This window comes from Musa acuminata, chromosome BXJ3-4, assembly GCF_036884655.1.
Source record: "Musa acuminata AAA Group cultivar baxijiao chromosome BXJ3-4, Cavendish_Baxijiao_AAA, whole genome shotgun sequence".
NCBI classification, from domain to species: Eukaryota; Viridiplantae; Streptophyta; class Magnoliopsida; order Zingiberales; family Musaceae; genus Musa; species Musa acuminata.
This window is the reverse complement of record NC_088352.1, coordinates 4,201,933-4,216,825: the sequence shown is the minus strand read 5'-3', so window position 1 is coordinate 4,216,825 and position 14,893 is coordinate 4,201,933. Positions and strand designations below refer to the sequence as shown.

The following is a 14,893-nucleotide window of genomic DNA, read 5'->3' as shown; positions in this document are numbered from 1 at the left end:
ATTGTAATGCATTAGTAATCCATAGAAACAAGACAACAAAACATCACTGTTGTCTCATCTTATCCATTTCTACTATTCTTTCCACAACCAGTATGTAAAACACATGATCACCTATGTCAGTCGTTCTTTTGCACTGATTCTGACATCCATGCCTAATTGCTACTTACCCTCTGGAAAATCTTGATCAAGAATCAAGATTTTAGAAACCCTCTGGTATCAAACTCTGTTTACTAAAAGGTACCCTTTATGTACAAATCTTAATATTCTTGTTAATGGAGCGAAGTATCTTGAGCAAGAAAACATAAGAATCAAGTAGTAGTTGTAGGAGGAGGAGGAACACCACCTATTAACCTCGCTCCCAGCAGCGCAAGTACGTCTCCCTGCGTTCAATCTCTGGCAGGGATGTCGTCCGGAGTAGCAGTGACGGGGTCGACGTCCGTCGTCTTGGAGGCCGCTTCCGCTTCTTCCCTCGCACTCGCCAACTCGTGGGCTCTTGCGAGCGCCAGTCTCCGCAACTTCTCCAGCCTCTCAAGTCGGCGCTCCGGCGCCTCCAGGGTCGACGCGCGCTCCTCGGCCTCGGCGAACGCGGGCCCGCGCAGCACCTCCTCCGGCTCCGCTGGCCGTCGAAGGCGACCTGGGAGGAAAGCGCGAAGGACGGCGGCGACAGAAGGGTGGCCGAAGGTGAAGAGGCGGCCGCTGGGGGAGAAGACGATGATGGCGATGCGGGCACCGGTGGTGGCGCAGAGCTTTGCGGCCATGCCAAAGAGGTCCCTGCGAAGCTTGTTGAAGACCACGCGGCGAAGCGCACGGTCCTCGATCTTCTTGATGGGGATCTTTTGTTTCCCTTGGCTGGTGCCCTTCTTCTTCGCCGCCGCTACCAGAGAACTCTCCATCGCCATGGATACGAGAGAGCGAAGGAAAGGATAGAAAGGGTTCTTGTTAGTTGTTACGGTTCTTGTGGACACACGGAAGGAGAGGAGGTTGGAATAGGAAATGGCTTCCGATCGATCACCATCCAGAAGAATATCGTGGACGGATTAATATGGGCAGTTGTTTGGCTCACGATATCTTAACGCAATCACGCTGATGTTGAGAATCAAACGGTCCAGATGGAACTACAGAGTAGGCCCAACTACAAGGATTATTAGGACATTAAGCTGCAATAAAGGGTTGAGGCGACCATTGCAGGGCATTGGTGGCAATCGTCAAAGTTAAGCTCAAAGGTAATTTGATCTTTTAGAAAAATAAGAGGTATTATGTGCTCTTGAAAAAAACTATGTAAGAATAAACTAAAAATGAGTGCTTTACTAAAAATATAGAAACTTAAAGTTTTTTAAAGGAAAATTTCTTGTGAAAATATTTTTATCATTTTAATGAGTATTCTGAATTTTTTTATAAAAAAAACTCATTAAGTACGTATGTATGTGTAAATGTGTATAAGATAGTTTTATTAATGCATACTATAATAATCATACGTTAGGAATAATTATGGTAATAGTCTAACAATATTTTTACAATGTACTATAAAAATTTTGATGATATGTGGATCGAGATTGTCGGTTAGGAATAAATGAGTGATTTTTAATTAAAAAAAAATATTTTTGCATGAAAAGATTATTTTACACTTAGTAAATTTTTTAAAAAATATTTTTTTTAAACCCCCTTCCACCTTACACCGTCGCATGTAACCCTCATCATGTTACTCGAAACCCTCGCACGAGGACTCACTATCGCTACTCGCAACCTTATCCACCCCCCTCCATCCATAATCTTGACATATGGGCCCATTGATGCACATTAGGATCGCGACCTTCTTGCGCCTCTTTCTCGCTAATAAGATGTCCTTGTGTCATCTCCTCGACGTGAGAAAGGAGAGAAGACAATTTATCCTCATTCAATGTCTCTATCATTGGTCACGAAAGAGCCACGGAGGTTATGCCTCCATCACTAGGCAAGTCGAGAGTGATCAATAGAATGAAAATACGCGGGCCGGGTAACAGAATGAAAATGCGAGGGCCAGGTAAAAGATGATGGTCGATGAAAACAGAATAATCATTAAAAAAATATATTTTATAATTTTTGTTCAAACTTGAGACCGTATGATAAAATCTCACATTTAAGAGTTTTTTCCGCAAATTCATTCTTTTAATATGCCTCGGAGGAAAATTTCAAATCCAACTCCATCTCCTCCCGTTTCGATAAGATGTGCCGCCGGAACAACCTAACGCGAAATCGGATCCCCCAACCAAAGCCGCCGCTGGTTTTTCACCTCCCAGGAACGACGACGAAAATAACCCGCGGCTAACGTGCGTGGCGTCGCGGATTCCTCGTGAGCCGTTAGATCGCTTTAAAGGCCGCGCCGAAGGTGATGGACGATGGAGAGTGTCGGATTCCACTCCGCGTTTCCCGTTTCCCGCTACCTGGCGAGCTCCTCCCCGAGTCACGAATATAAGTGACGCACTAACTGCTGTTTCGTCACTTCGTCATCCCTCTGCGTTCCCACTGTTTCGCGGGAGAGAGGAGGATTTCGAAACTGTGGTCTTCGAGAGAGAGAGAGAGAGTAGGGCTTCCTTTCCTTTGGATCTTGAGCTATGGCGACGGAGGAGCCGGCGGAGACCCCGCCGGACGAGCAGCGGTGCATTCGGAGAAGCGAAAAGAGGTGGCGCTGCAAGGGATGGCGGTTGGAGCGCCGTTCCCTCTGCTCCTACCACTACAATCAGCTTGATGCCAGGAAAGGCGGGACGGGTTCGTCTTCTTCCTCGAGGTCCGGGACGAGCAGGCCCAGGGTTTCGGTGGAGGAGGAAAGGGGAGAGGAGAAGACCGGGGAGGGAAATAGACGGCCGAGGAAGAACGATGAGGCTCCCCGGTCTGCGGCTGCGGTCGCCGAGGGAGATGCCGGGTTGATGAGGAAGGTGAGGCTCGTGAGGCCGATGTTGGAGGGCGCTTCCGGCAGCGCAGAGGAGGATGAGACGTCGATGAAGGCAAGCCCCTATTTCTTGATGTGATTTGAATTTCTGTAACATCCTTGGCCCAATCTTTGCTGCTTTCTTCTTTCCATTTCCATGGCTGTATCTTTTGCCATAGTATGCATTTTTAAGTGGATAGTGTTTTATCTTATTGACTCTGGTTATGGTTTTAGATTAATCCGTTATACTTTCCTTCATGTGGTGGTGACCTACTTGTAGGACACCGATGAGGAGTTTTACGATGAGTGTTTGAATGGGAAGAAGAAAAGAAAGAAGCTGCAGCTGCATAAGAAGACTAGGACGAGAAGAAAGACTGAGAGAAAGGTAGTGAATGCAAGTCAGGAGAATAAGGAAACCGGTCATTCTTCTGGTACCATGTCCAAGTCCACGAAGGTCTCATATAATGAATACCATCCACCGGTATTCAGCCTTATCCCATTTTGTTTGTCGTGCTTACGGCTTTCTTCATCATTTTTGTGTTAGTTGAAATCTTGATATATGTGTTGTCTGCGGCTGGTATCTAGGGTACCATGTCCAAGTCCACGAAGGTCTCATATAATGAATACCATCCACCGGTATTCAGCCTTATCCCATTTTGTTTGTCGTGCTTACGGCTTTCTTCGTCATTTTTGTGTTAGTTGAAATCTTGATATATGTGTTGTCTGCGGCTGGTATCTAGGGAACTAGGTTAAACCCACTGACGGGTGATGATGCACTTATGTGTCACCAATGCCAGAGGAATGACAAAGGAAGGGTCATATGGTGCATGTTTTGCAGAAGAAAGCGTTACTGTGAAAAATGCATAAAACGTTGGTGAGCTTCTCCCTTGTTTTATGATTCCTTCTGCTGCTACTTGTATTGGATGTGAGTGATTATGGTGAATACTGCTGCCTTCCTTTAGTTGTTAGGGTTGATCAATTTACAATACTTCTTCTAATCACTCTCAATTAACATGACAGCGACCATATGGTTGGAATTTATGATGCAAGAACTTCTTTTGTGTTTTATACAATTTGAAATCTGGGAGTTATATGTATTTCTTGTATCATTACTTTTTCTACTATGATTGCTTTCTAGGTACCCTCACTTATCAGAGGCAGATTTTGCGGAAAAATGTCCATTCTGTCACAACAATTGCAATTGCAAGGCATGCTTGCGAATGAAGGGTATTGCCAAGGTTTGCTTTTGTTTCCTGGAGGAGTCCATTCTGTTTGTTGTGTGTGCTTTCCTGTCATTTTATTAGTATTGCATCTAATTTCTCTCTTTTGGCTTCAGCCTGCAGAAAAGATGATCAAGAAAGCTGCCAAAATCAGATACTGCTGTTATATTTTGCAATTGTTGCTTCCATGGTTGAGGGACCTACGCCAGGAACAATTGGTTGAGATAGAGATTGAAGCTAAGATTCGAGGTATGACTATAAATTTCATCAAGTTGTTGCACTTCTTTGTTTATGTTTTTGTAATGCTGCTAAAATTTGTTCTCCGGCCAGGTGTTGTCTCATCTGATATAAAAGTAAGAGTATCTGAGTGTGAACAGGATGAACGCATATATTGGTAGGATGTTTTTCCTGGAGTTAATGCTATACTTGTGTTGGAATGATCTCAAGCCTTTGACAGCCCTAACCTCTTGATTTGATTTGGTGCAGCAACAATTGCAGAACAGGTATTGTTGATTTTCATAGAAGCTGTCCAACCTGTTTGTATGATTTATGCCTTAGCTGCTGCCATGAGCTTCGTGAAGGTTGCACTCCTGGGGGGCATGGGATTGTAATTTTGGAGTATCATGATAGAGGCAGAGAATATTTGCATGGAGCAGCTCCTAATAATAAAAATAAAGTTCGAGGGAGATTCTCCACTGAAGAACATGTCTCTGCTGATTATTTGTCTTGTCTAAGAGAATGGAAAGCCAACAGTGATGGCAGCATTTCATGCCCTCCAAAAGAGATAGGTGGATGTGGTAGTTCAATTTTGGAGTTAAAGTGCATGTTTGATGAGAAGTTTCTTTCAGGTTTGGAAGAGAGAGGTGATGAGATTGTCAAGAGCAACCAGTTCACAAAATATAGTAACAAGTCTGATAAGTGCCCTTGTAACATCACGTCTGGCCAGAATGATTGTGCTGGGAAGATGCAGCGAAAAGCAGCATGTCGGGAGAATTCTGATGACAACTACTTGTACTGTCCTTCTGCTAGTGATGCACAAAATGGGGAAATAGAGCACTTCCAAAAGCACTGGGAGAAGGGTGAGCCCGTGATTGTCAGAGATGTTCTTGAACTCACATCTGGTCTGAGTTGGGAGCCGTTGGTCATGTGGCGAGCTCTACGGGAGAGGACAGTGTCAAAGGAGGCACCTGAGAAATTTGCAGTGAAAGCAATTGACTGCTTGGATTGGTGTGAGGTTAGTTTTCAGTTCTAAAGTTCTTTTGGTGAAGACACAACCTTATATTTTGTCTTTTTTAAATTAGTTATTTTCCAGTGAATTGTGTTATTTATCTGTAATTCATTAATAGCATGGTATTCTTACAATTGTTTCCTGTATTGCAGGTTGAGATAAACATTGCCCAATTTTTCCGGGGTTATGTTGAAGGACGGACTCATTACAACAAATGGCCTGAGATGCTCAAACTTAAAGATTGGCCTCCATCCAGTTGCTTTGAGGAACGGTTGCCCCGCCATGGTGCTGAATTTATCTCTGCTTTACCATTTCCAGAGTATACAGATCCTAGGTCTGGCCCTCTTAATCTTGCAGTCAAGCTGCCTAAGGATGTTTTGAAGCCAGACTTGGGACCAAAAACATATATCGCTTATGGACTAGCTGAGGAGTTAGGAAGGGGTGATTCTGTTACAAAGCTTCACTGCGACGTATCTGATGCTGTAAGTAAGACGTCCCAAGTAGTACTTTGTATATGCCAGTCAGTCCTCTTTGAACTGAAAATGAAATGAGCCCGTAGAATAATGTTATTGTTACTTTGTTGTGCTTGATGTCATTTTCTTGTGGTTGCAAAATCTGGTTCTTGAACTGCGATTTCATAATGCATTTACTTGAACAATTTGATATTCCAGGACAGGAGTTGTTCTACATCATTATCAATTGATTATTGGAAATACCATTAGTCAGTTGTTTGGTACATTGAGTGTTAAAAAACATGAAAAAAAAAAGTTTGTCCTATCTGTTGTGGGTGTTTATATTTTCAGTTTCATCTGTTCTTTTGGCTGACTAGGGGTCTGTTTCATGAAATGTATTTCATTGACCAAAATTGTCTTATTCCATTTTTTCTATGTGCATTGTAGTTACTCTTTCTTTTGTAGGAGTATGCTTATCTGCTAACATTATTCATGTCCTACCTTATAATAATTGACACACCTATGTTTTGCCCGGCTTAATCAGGAAATCATGCTGACAAACATTTCATTTTTTTAATTCAGGTGAATGTATTGACCCATACATCAGAGGTTACCCTTAGAGACTATCAATTTCCTATTATAGAGAAGTTGAAAAAGAAACATATTGATCAAGATATGCGAGAACAACTTTATACTCAACAGACATGTCAGACAAACCAATCAGCACCTTCATTAGAGAAATCTGTAATGAAGATGGTTGATGGCACTCTGAATTTTCCAGGAGATAATAAAAAAATTGATATCCTGTCAGCTGAAAAAGAAAAGCAAAATGTGTGCTCCCTGCAGCTTCATCCAAAAATAGATTCAGAGGGCAATATAAAATCTATGGGCAATTATCAGACAATTGGTGGAATTTGTAATGCAATGTATACTTCCAATCTTGTCATTAAAGGCACTGAGTTGCATGCTGTTGTTGAAGATTTAGAAGATAAAAATGTGAATCAAAGTGCCTTTTGCTTTGCCAGTGGCCAAGAAATTATTAAAGATAAACATGCAACAGATAGCATTGACCAGAACAGATCTCAAAGTTATGGCATTACCTCTGATGATCTCAAAGTTGCCAATGAATCTCACATTGTATCAGAGATGGCTGATATTGACTCACGAGATGCTGCCAATGATAAATTTGCTGCTTCTGACTCTTCTCCAAAAGAATCTCCTGTAAATGGATTTCAGAAAGAAGGATCTCATGATGATACTGGTAAGAAAGTTGAAATAGGTGATGATGCTTGTCCAGTTGTGCTGCAGAGCTACAAAAACCTGCCCCATTCTGATGCTCAACCTAAAAGTGATGGAGAATTTTGCTCTGCAGGAATCAGTCTAGTCGATTGCGTTAGTCAACTTTGCAACAAAACTAAAGATAGCGAAGCACTCAATGGGAAACCAAGTGATGATGAGGGAAGAATCAAGGTAGTGACTGATAATTTAGGGGAGCTTCTAACCAAGGAGGAAGCAACTAGTCTTGTGCGAGAAGATGATTCTTGGAATGATGTGGGGAAACCCGTGGGAAGTAATTGTGATGTTTCTGGAGAGCCAGATGAAGTAAGGAAAGTCAGAGGTAGAAAGGCAAAGAGAGGGAGTAAACTCGTTTATCTTCGACAAAAGAGGAGGAAATTTGATTCCACAAGAGCTGCTGATGGTGATCTTGATGGTTCCATGGTGGAGGATAGTTGTTCCACTAAAAGGAGTTCAGAGGTAACAGACAGAGAAGGTGAAGAACAACCTGCTTCCTCAGGTAACAGCATAGAGCAAAAACAGACAGAAGGTGGTGCTCTATGGGACATTTTTCGAAGAGAAGACAGTTTGATGCTACAAGAATACCTTAAGAAGCACTCGAGAGAGTTCAGGCATGTACACTGTTTGCCAGTAGAACAGGTGAGAGTGTCTTCATCAATGCAGGATTATGTGACCACTTCATTTTTTTTCGTTCAATTTGTAATTAATTGTTTTTCTTTATTATCAGGTGATACATCCCATACATGATCAGTCTTTTTATTTGACCGTGGCGCACAAAAAGAAGCTGAAGGCTGAATATGGTTAGTTGATGTTGCACAATGAAGTTCTAGTACTTCTTTTCTGGTTGATTATGAACTCGGTCAAAATATTTATGGGAACATATTTTAATATGTACAAATGCTGATAAAATGGCACTTTAAAAATAAGTTATGTCATGCTTGTATTTGTGCAGGAATTGAGCCTTGGACCTTTGAACAAAAGCTTGGAGAGGCGGTCTTAATTCCAGCTGGGTGTCCCCATCAAGTCAGAAATCTAAAGGTCTACCAGAGTTATGCTTATTCATCAATAAATATGATTGTTATCATCCTTACTAATCATCTTCTAAATGCACTGTGGAATTATTAGTTACTAAAACTTCTCTTGATTACCACTTGAATAGTCATGCATAAAAGTAGCAGTAGACTTCGTGTCTCCTGAAAATGTCTGGGAGTGCATGCGCTTGACAGAAGAGTTTCGCAAGCTTCCAGAGGAGCACAAGGCTAAGGAAGATAAATTGGAGGTGTGACATGCATCTGCACACTTACTAGTATTCCAGTTATTTGTCATTTGCAGCTTTTGCCTTGCAGTATTTCTTTCTGATACTGTCGTCTTGCTGCATTTAAACTTTCCAGATAAAGAAAATTGCTCTTCATGCGCTTAACCAAGTCATAAAGGATTTAGAAGACGACAAGTTTATATCAGGGTGAGCTGGCACTGAATCTGAATGGTCTCATTTAAGAATTAACAGAACTTTGTTGATGATTATTGATTCTGCTTAATGTTTATTTATGCTTTAAACTGCATTAATACTGATTTCGTCTGTGGTGTAATGGTTCACTTAATTAGTACCATGTCCATAGTTTTCAACTTGAATGGTTCCAGTTTGTGTGATGTTTTTTTTTTAATGGTTCACTTAATTGACCATGTTTCATATTTTGTCAGGTGCAATGCTATATCCAAGGAGGAACCATTGGTAGAATCTGAAGAAGATGAAACATAAAACAAGTGACATTAATCGATCAGCATCAGCCAGACTATTCCATCACCATAATGAAGTTAACAGTTGTATTAGATTTTGAGCTATAGATTCAACTTGTTGAAAATTCACTCTCAATGGAGAAATTTTATGTAGTTTTGATCAGCTACATTCCCTCGTTTTGATCAGCTACTCCTCGGCAGACTGATACTTATGTCTGTTCTTTTTGGTTCGTGCTGCAAATAGCCATGACATAACCAAGGGAGAAGAGGGATTTTGTACATCTTGTAGCAAATGTAAATTTTGTATCCACTGTGAACCTATATGTCATATATAGTTTCTCTAAGTGTGCCTCTGTTCTTTGTGGGGTTCTCTCTGTTTTTTGTAGTACCCAAGTTTTCACATATATGCCTTATTTTACTGATCTTTGGGAGCTTTCTTTAGCATTAGCTCTTTACTTCTTCAGGTCTAAAATAAATCATAAGGTAATAATAAATGTAAATAAATCATAGCGTTACTTCAATATTTAAAGTGCTATTATTATAAGTTAAAACCGTTTGAAGTATAGACCATAATAAGCATTTAAATAACGGACTAATACTAAGAGTGAAGAGGTCAAAGAAGTGGTAATGTCTTTCACATGCTCAACTTTTTGTTCCTTGATATATTGCTTTAAAAATGAGACGCCCAAATTCTGGCTCTAAAAAAATTTAATTAGTAATCAAGAATTCAAAGATTGAAATGTTACCAACTTTTTATTTGCTACGAAAAATGCTTGATTTTTTTTCTAAGGATATTTAATTTTTTTTATTGTAAGGATGAAAGTGAAAGAAAGCTCCATTGATTTCATTACCCTCTGATCCTCTTTTAATTCATAATATATTTCATATTTTATATTTTAATAAATAAAAGTAATGTTAAATATATGATTTAATCAGTTGACTAGTTGACTTAACCAATGACCCAATGAACTGAATTACTTATGATAATTAGTTATTAATTATATAATGAATTATGAGTGGATCCTGTTTAATAGAAAAATGAATATTCTTTGTTCACAATTATTTATTCACAAATGGAGCTAATAGTTTTGGAAAACTCTTTTCGCTCCTCTTAGCCTTATCTTCTTCTAGGAGTATTATAATGATAGGTTCTATAGGAATTGGTTAAATATCTCGTAACAAACTTCATGTTCCTTTCATTATCGTATTTCGCATATGATAAGTTTAAAGATTATCTTATTAATTATTACGATTTTGATGATAGTGACGATATCGATATTGATGATATTGATAATGATTTTGATATGAAATTGCTAACTATAATGAATGTTCGTATATGACCCTTCAATTCGAATGATATTATCGTAATGGTATCACCCTTCAATTCGAATTAGCAAAAATAATGTCTCCTTGCATAATATAGATTCCAAAACATTCATTATCTATGTGTGAATATAGATTACATAATATAATCGAATTACTTATCTCTTAATCTATTAGAGAACTATTTCTCTAGGGATTGTGAAAGATGTTTCACTACAAATATTCTTTTTATTGCTTTGAGTTATATTTCTCAAAAAAAGTGGATCTCATACTAATAACTTTGAATAAATTAAATACATGCATGAAGATATAAAGGCTTCTTATTCTACATCAAAGAAAGTATTTTTTGCATTCTTTCATACACCACCAGGGGATTTTACTTAGAAAAAAAAAAAGGGGGTTCCATTGAGATGATATGAACTGCCTAAACAAGAATTCTTAAACGGTGAATATCTACAGTTTATTACTCGCTACATCAATTTCATTAATGAAACTATGTAAATCCATCGAAAAATCAAAAATATGTTTGTTGATGAAATGCTTATTGTTATCTGCTTCATAATCATTGGTTTAACTAAATAACTAGAAAAAATAAATAGACCTTTCTCTTTGTCTTAGGCCGATAGATCTTCTCAATTGGAAGATTCCCCATATGGATAATACATATTCTAGATCACTGAACCTAATTCTAATTGTTTGTTCTAAAACAACAATATCTACGAATGTTGATTCATCATATTCAGATATTCACAATCAAGAGGTACTAGATTCTCTTTCAAATAAGCCCTGAAAGGAGAAGAAAGATTGGAATGCCAATAAACATCTATATATTCTCTAATTCACCAACCCAATCCATTTTAGGAACACCTAGTGCCAAAGTCACTAAATGGGTAAGTCGTCAATCCCTAAAATGAACTATGTAATGTACTTTATCTATTGGGTTATGAGTATTTTAACATAGATTTTTTTTAATCTACCATTGTGTGATTCCTCTTGAATCAAATATTCAGGGGTGGGTGCATAACAGATAATTTTCAAATGAACTCCTCATTCATTAGATAGAGAAGATCGCTAAGACTTTGCTCGTGTCAAACCTATTCTAATTCCAACAACTTAGACTTGGATCGTGGGGATTATCGAAATACTTCGTATGAACAGATAAGATACTTAGTATATTAATATTAATTATATCTAAAATTTGTTATTGAATTACTCATTGAATGAGCATTTTTAATATTATGTCTCGAAGAGGACTCCAACCTCCATGCTCTTTAATACGAGATTTTGAGTCTCATGTGCCCACCGTTTCACCATCAAGGCATCTTGAAAGTGAATTGTATTTCATGAATATGATATCTATCTAATGTAATAAATGGAATATATGACAAAGATAGAGTGTTGGAGTATTTCTATTAATCGATCATGTCATATAGGCTTGGGTTAGATATCAAATTTCTTCAATTTGAATTATCCAAAGGTTACCACCTATTTCTCAATTCAACAGAAGCCCAAAAAAGAAGTGAATATAATACTCAAATACTAATAAATATATCAAAAGGAGGTTTAGTTATGCCTATTCCTAATCTTAAATAGAATGTAATAATGTAGTGATCCATATGTAAACATAGTATATATTTACATACGCTTAAATAACTCATCGTCATAATAAGAATGTACATAACCCTATTCTTGTCTAGTCCGATATGAAATAAATAATTTGATGATCGAGTCGATTCCATGATTATAAGTTCATAACCCCAACCCATTCCCATTTTGGGTTAGGTGAAATAGATTTACTAATTCTTTTATTCTAGTTAGTAAGAGGAATCTTGAACTAAAAAATAAACCTACAAGCTAAAATAGGGTATCCTAAACAATTGCAAGAATTGGGTTTGTTGATATTCTTGGTATATTAGATGCTATCATATATACAATTATATTTAATTCGATGGAATTATTTGATATTAAAGGAGATCTTCTATAATTTTACACGTAAGGGGTTATTTCTTGATTTCATATGATCATTAATGACTTGATTATTTTTAGATAATAGTAGATAGAAACAATACTCATAAGGAGTCATATTGAAACTAAGAAATATATGTCCTACCATCCACACTAGAATAGATGGAGTTTTCCAAAAATAACATACTAGTAGAGGAAGACCTGATAGAGATATGAGACATAGGGCTGAAAAAAAAGCTAAAAAATGATCTTTCATGTATAATCCTATATAATCTCGAATATTAGTTCCAGAACATAGACCAAATAATACAATGTAAGCAAAAGTTCCTCGATTCATGGAGACATAGAACAACATATAAGTTATCATACTTACATATCCATTATTTGAGTTTTTAATAATTATTTCACTAATTATATTTTTTATTTGACTGATGGACGAATATGGAAGCATACATTCAATACTTGTTTGAGTAATAGTAATGAGAATCCCCAGTATCATGCTAAAAATAGTTATGATTTTTAAAAGAAGATATCATTCATTTGATGAGAAATGAAAAGGAATATCAAAAATTTATGTGGCTAAATCCATTACTTTTGAAGTAATAGAAAGAAAACCAATGAGGATAGCAAGAGAGTCACGGTTGACAAAAAAGGATTCCTTCTTTCTCTCATTCAAACCCATGCATGAGACTCGCATGGCTCCTAAGTGATAAAAGAAAGAAATCATCTTTTTTCATTTTTTGATTACTTTCCGAATCTATTTAATTTTTAAAAAGAATTACTAATCCTTAACTTTTCGAGGAATTCTTCATCAGTGGTTATGAATGATTAACTTTTCCAATCCTTTCGACCTTGGTTATACAAGAGCAAGTTAGAAAAATTGAAAAATACAATCATCTGATTTGATTCATTCTTAATAGCCATGAGATGATCGTCTTAAGGTGATGCTTTTGTCGATGTATGCTCCTATTATACTCGTAGTCTCTAAAAGAGGAGAATCAATTATATAACATCTACATCGATAATTCAAGCATTGTATATGTCATTAGTTTGATCCTTCCTAGGAACTACCCATAATAACAAACTTACAAAATTGATATATTTATCATAAGGAGATTCGTTGTTTTGAATAAAAAGAATACAGTAAACTTTTGATAAAAGCTGTATTGGTCCGAGTGGGGATAGCATTTCTTTTTTACATGTCTATGGAGTTTTGAAAAATATAAACAATTTAGAGATAAATATAGATTTATGAATTTATCGAATGAACCGTACACCTTCGTATATGTTAGGAGTCCATTAATAAAAAGGGGCTTGGGAAAGCTTGAACCTAATTCCTAGATAATAGGGAACTCCTAACCGAATTCATATATGTTATGAGTTCATTAGATCTCTCTTGGTATATCTAGATAATAGATAGGGACATAAACTAAAACATTCTGGAGCTACAAGGATAGTTATTAAATCATTAGCACCGTATAAAAATATTCCTCTATAGTAGCTATTAATATGAATAATAAAAACTCTATTATAGTCATTTTTGTATATTCAATATACTGATGGAGGAATACATGGAGTTGAATATAGTGAAATAAGAAATAGAAAGATTTCGTTAAAATTATTCATTTAATTTTTTTTCGAAAAGGCAATTATAGATTCTTCTCTCCATTAGAATAATAGGGTTGTTATTCTTATTATAAATTTATTGAAGAGATGAAATAGAAACAAGATCTATCCTTTTAATCAAAGGTTGAATTGATCATCAAAAGAAGAATTATACCAAAAATAAGGATATATTCTCAAAAAATAAAACTTCTATGGAAGAGAAGCAAATGAAACACTTTCATAAAAATTCTCGTAGAATCGAGAATGAAGTTTTCATTCTGTACATGTAAAAGTACTAATTATTTCAAATTTTTTATTTTTGGAATAGGATATTTACATAATCCTCATGAATAGGATCAATCCTTATTCCATAATATTTTCATAAGATTTCTCTTTCTTATTCTTAAGTAAGCACTTGAGATAGCTTAGTTGATCATGATTTTTGGAGAAAGATATTGTCTGATTCTTTTTCTATTGATTCTTTTCTGATTGAAACGTATGGATTCATGTGTTTATAAAGATCATGTTCATGGATTAATGAAAATATGCAAAAAAACTCTTTTTGCCTATGCAATTCTACGAGTCTCTTCCTTTTTGTACATGACATTGTCACTCCCTACTAATTTGGAACTTAATTTAAAAGTTATATTTCAATTCAAACATTTTCAAGATGCCCTATTGGGAGTTACTCCATATATTAATTGATGTAAAATAGATAATTGAATCGTTTATATCTTTTATTGAATCTATTTTATGGCTTGATAAATAATTTGATAAGCTAATGATTTCTTTTTGTGTTTGGTTAACCAACATGTTAACTAATCGATTTTATAAATTTTTCTTCTATAATATCTGGACGTGATATGGATACGAAAGAGGTTAAATAATTAGTTTTCTTTTCAAAATAACTAAAAATGAATTACTTATTTTAGCTTTTTGACCCAGGTGAATATGGAAAGATACGAAAGATCACCCTCCAAGTCGTATATATGACTTTCATCAAATACGACTTTCTACGTAATTCTATATGTGTCTACAAGATCGAGTATAAAATTCTATTTACTTATATTAAATTAAATATTTATTTTCCTCTTTTTTCTACTAGATTAATAATCCTATATTTTACATATCGATACAGTCAAGTCCTTAGGTTTTTAAAATA

General features: G+C 36.5%; 2 protein-coding genes and 2 pseudogenes across 4 annotated transcripts; 1 reads left to right on the top strand and 3 right to left on the bottom strand.

The window, feature by feature from the left end:
* Positions 1-15: 15 nt before the first annotated feature.
* Positions 16-994, bottom strand: LOC103980678 (agamous-like MADS-box protein AGL61). Its single transcript, XM_009397137.3, has one exon. The coding sequence runs from the start codon at positions 897-899 to the stop codon at positions 387-389; it is 513 nt and encodes a 170-aa protein (XP_009395412.2). The 5' UTR covers positions 900-994; the 3' UTR covers positions 16-386.
* A 1,506-nt stretch (positions 995-2,500) lies between these two features.
* Positions 2,501-9,182, top strand: LOC103980677 (lysine-specific demethylase JMJ26-like). 3 transcript variants are annotated; one of them, XM_065147605.1, is made up of 14 exons: positions 2,501-2,981; positions 3,186-3,290; positions 3,646-3,779; positions 4,044-4,143; positions 4,242-4,374; positions 4,456-4,519; positions 4,612-5,359; positions 5,506-5,835; positions 6,388-7,740; positions 7,829-7,901; positions 8,054-8,139; positions 8,261-8,380; positions 8,493-8,563; positions 8,803-9,182. In XM_065147605.1, exons 1-14 carry the CDS (start codon positions 2,592-2,594, stop codon positions 8,858-8,860), a joined length of 3,765 nt encoding a protein of 1,254 aa, XP_065003677.1. In that variant the 5' UTR covers positions 2,501-2,591; the 3' UTR covers positions 8,861-9,182. The 3 variants fall into 3 exon arrangements, with proteins under 3 accessions (XP_065003677.1, XP_065003676.1, XP_065003678.1); XM_065147604.1 differs by having other exon boundaries at positions 3,186-3,386; XM_065147606.1 differs by lacking the exons at positions 2,501-2,981; positions 3,186-3,290 and adding an exon at positions 3,426-3,541.
* A 2,833-nt stretch (positions 9,183-12,015) lies between these two features.
* On the bottom strand, positions 12,016-12,823 carry LOC135635076 (NAD(P)H-quinone oxidoreductase subunit 2 A, chloroplastic-like; annotated as a pseudogene).
* A 560-nt stretch (positions 12,824-13,383) lies between these two features.
* Positions 13,384-13,973, bottom strand: LOC135635073 (NAD(P)H-quinone oxidoreductase subunit 2, chloroplastic-like; annotated as a pseudogene).
* Between the last annotated feature and the right edge of the window lie 920 nt (positions 13,974-14,893).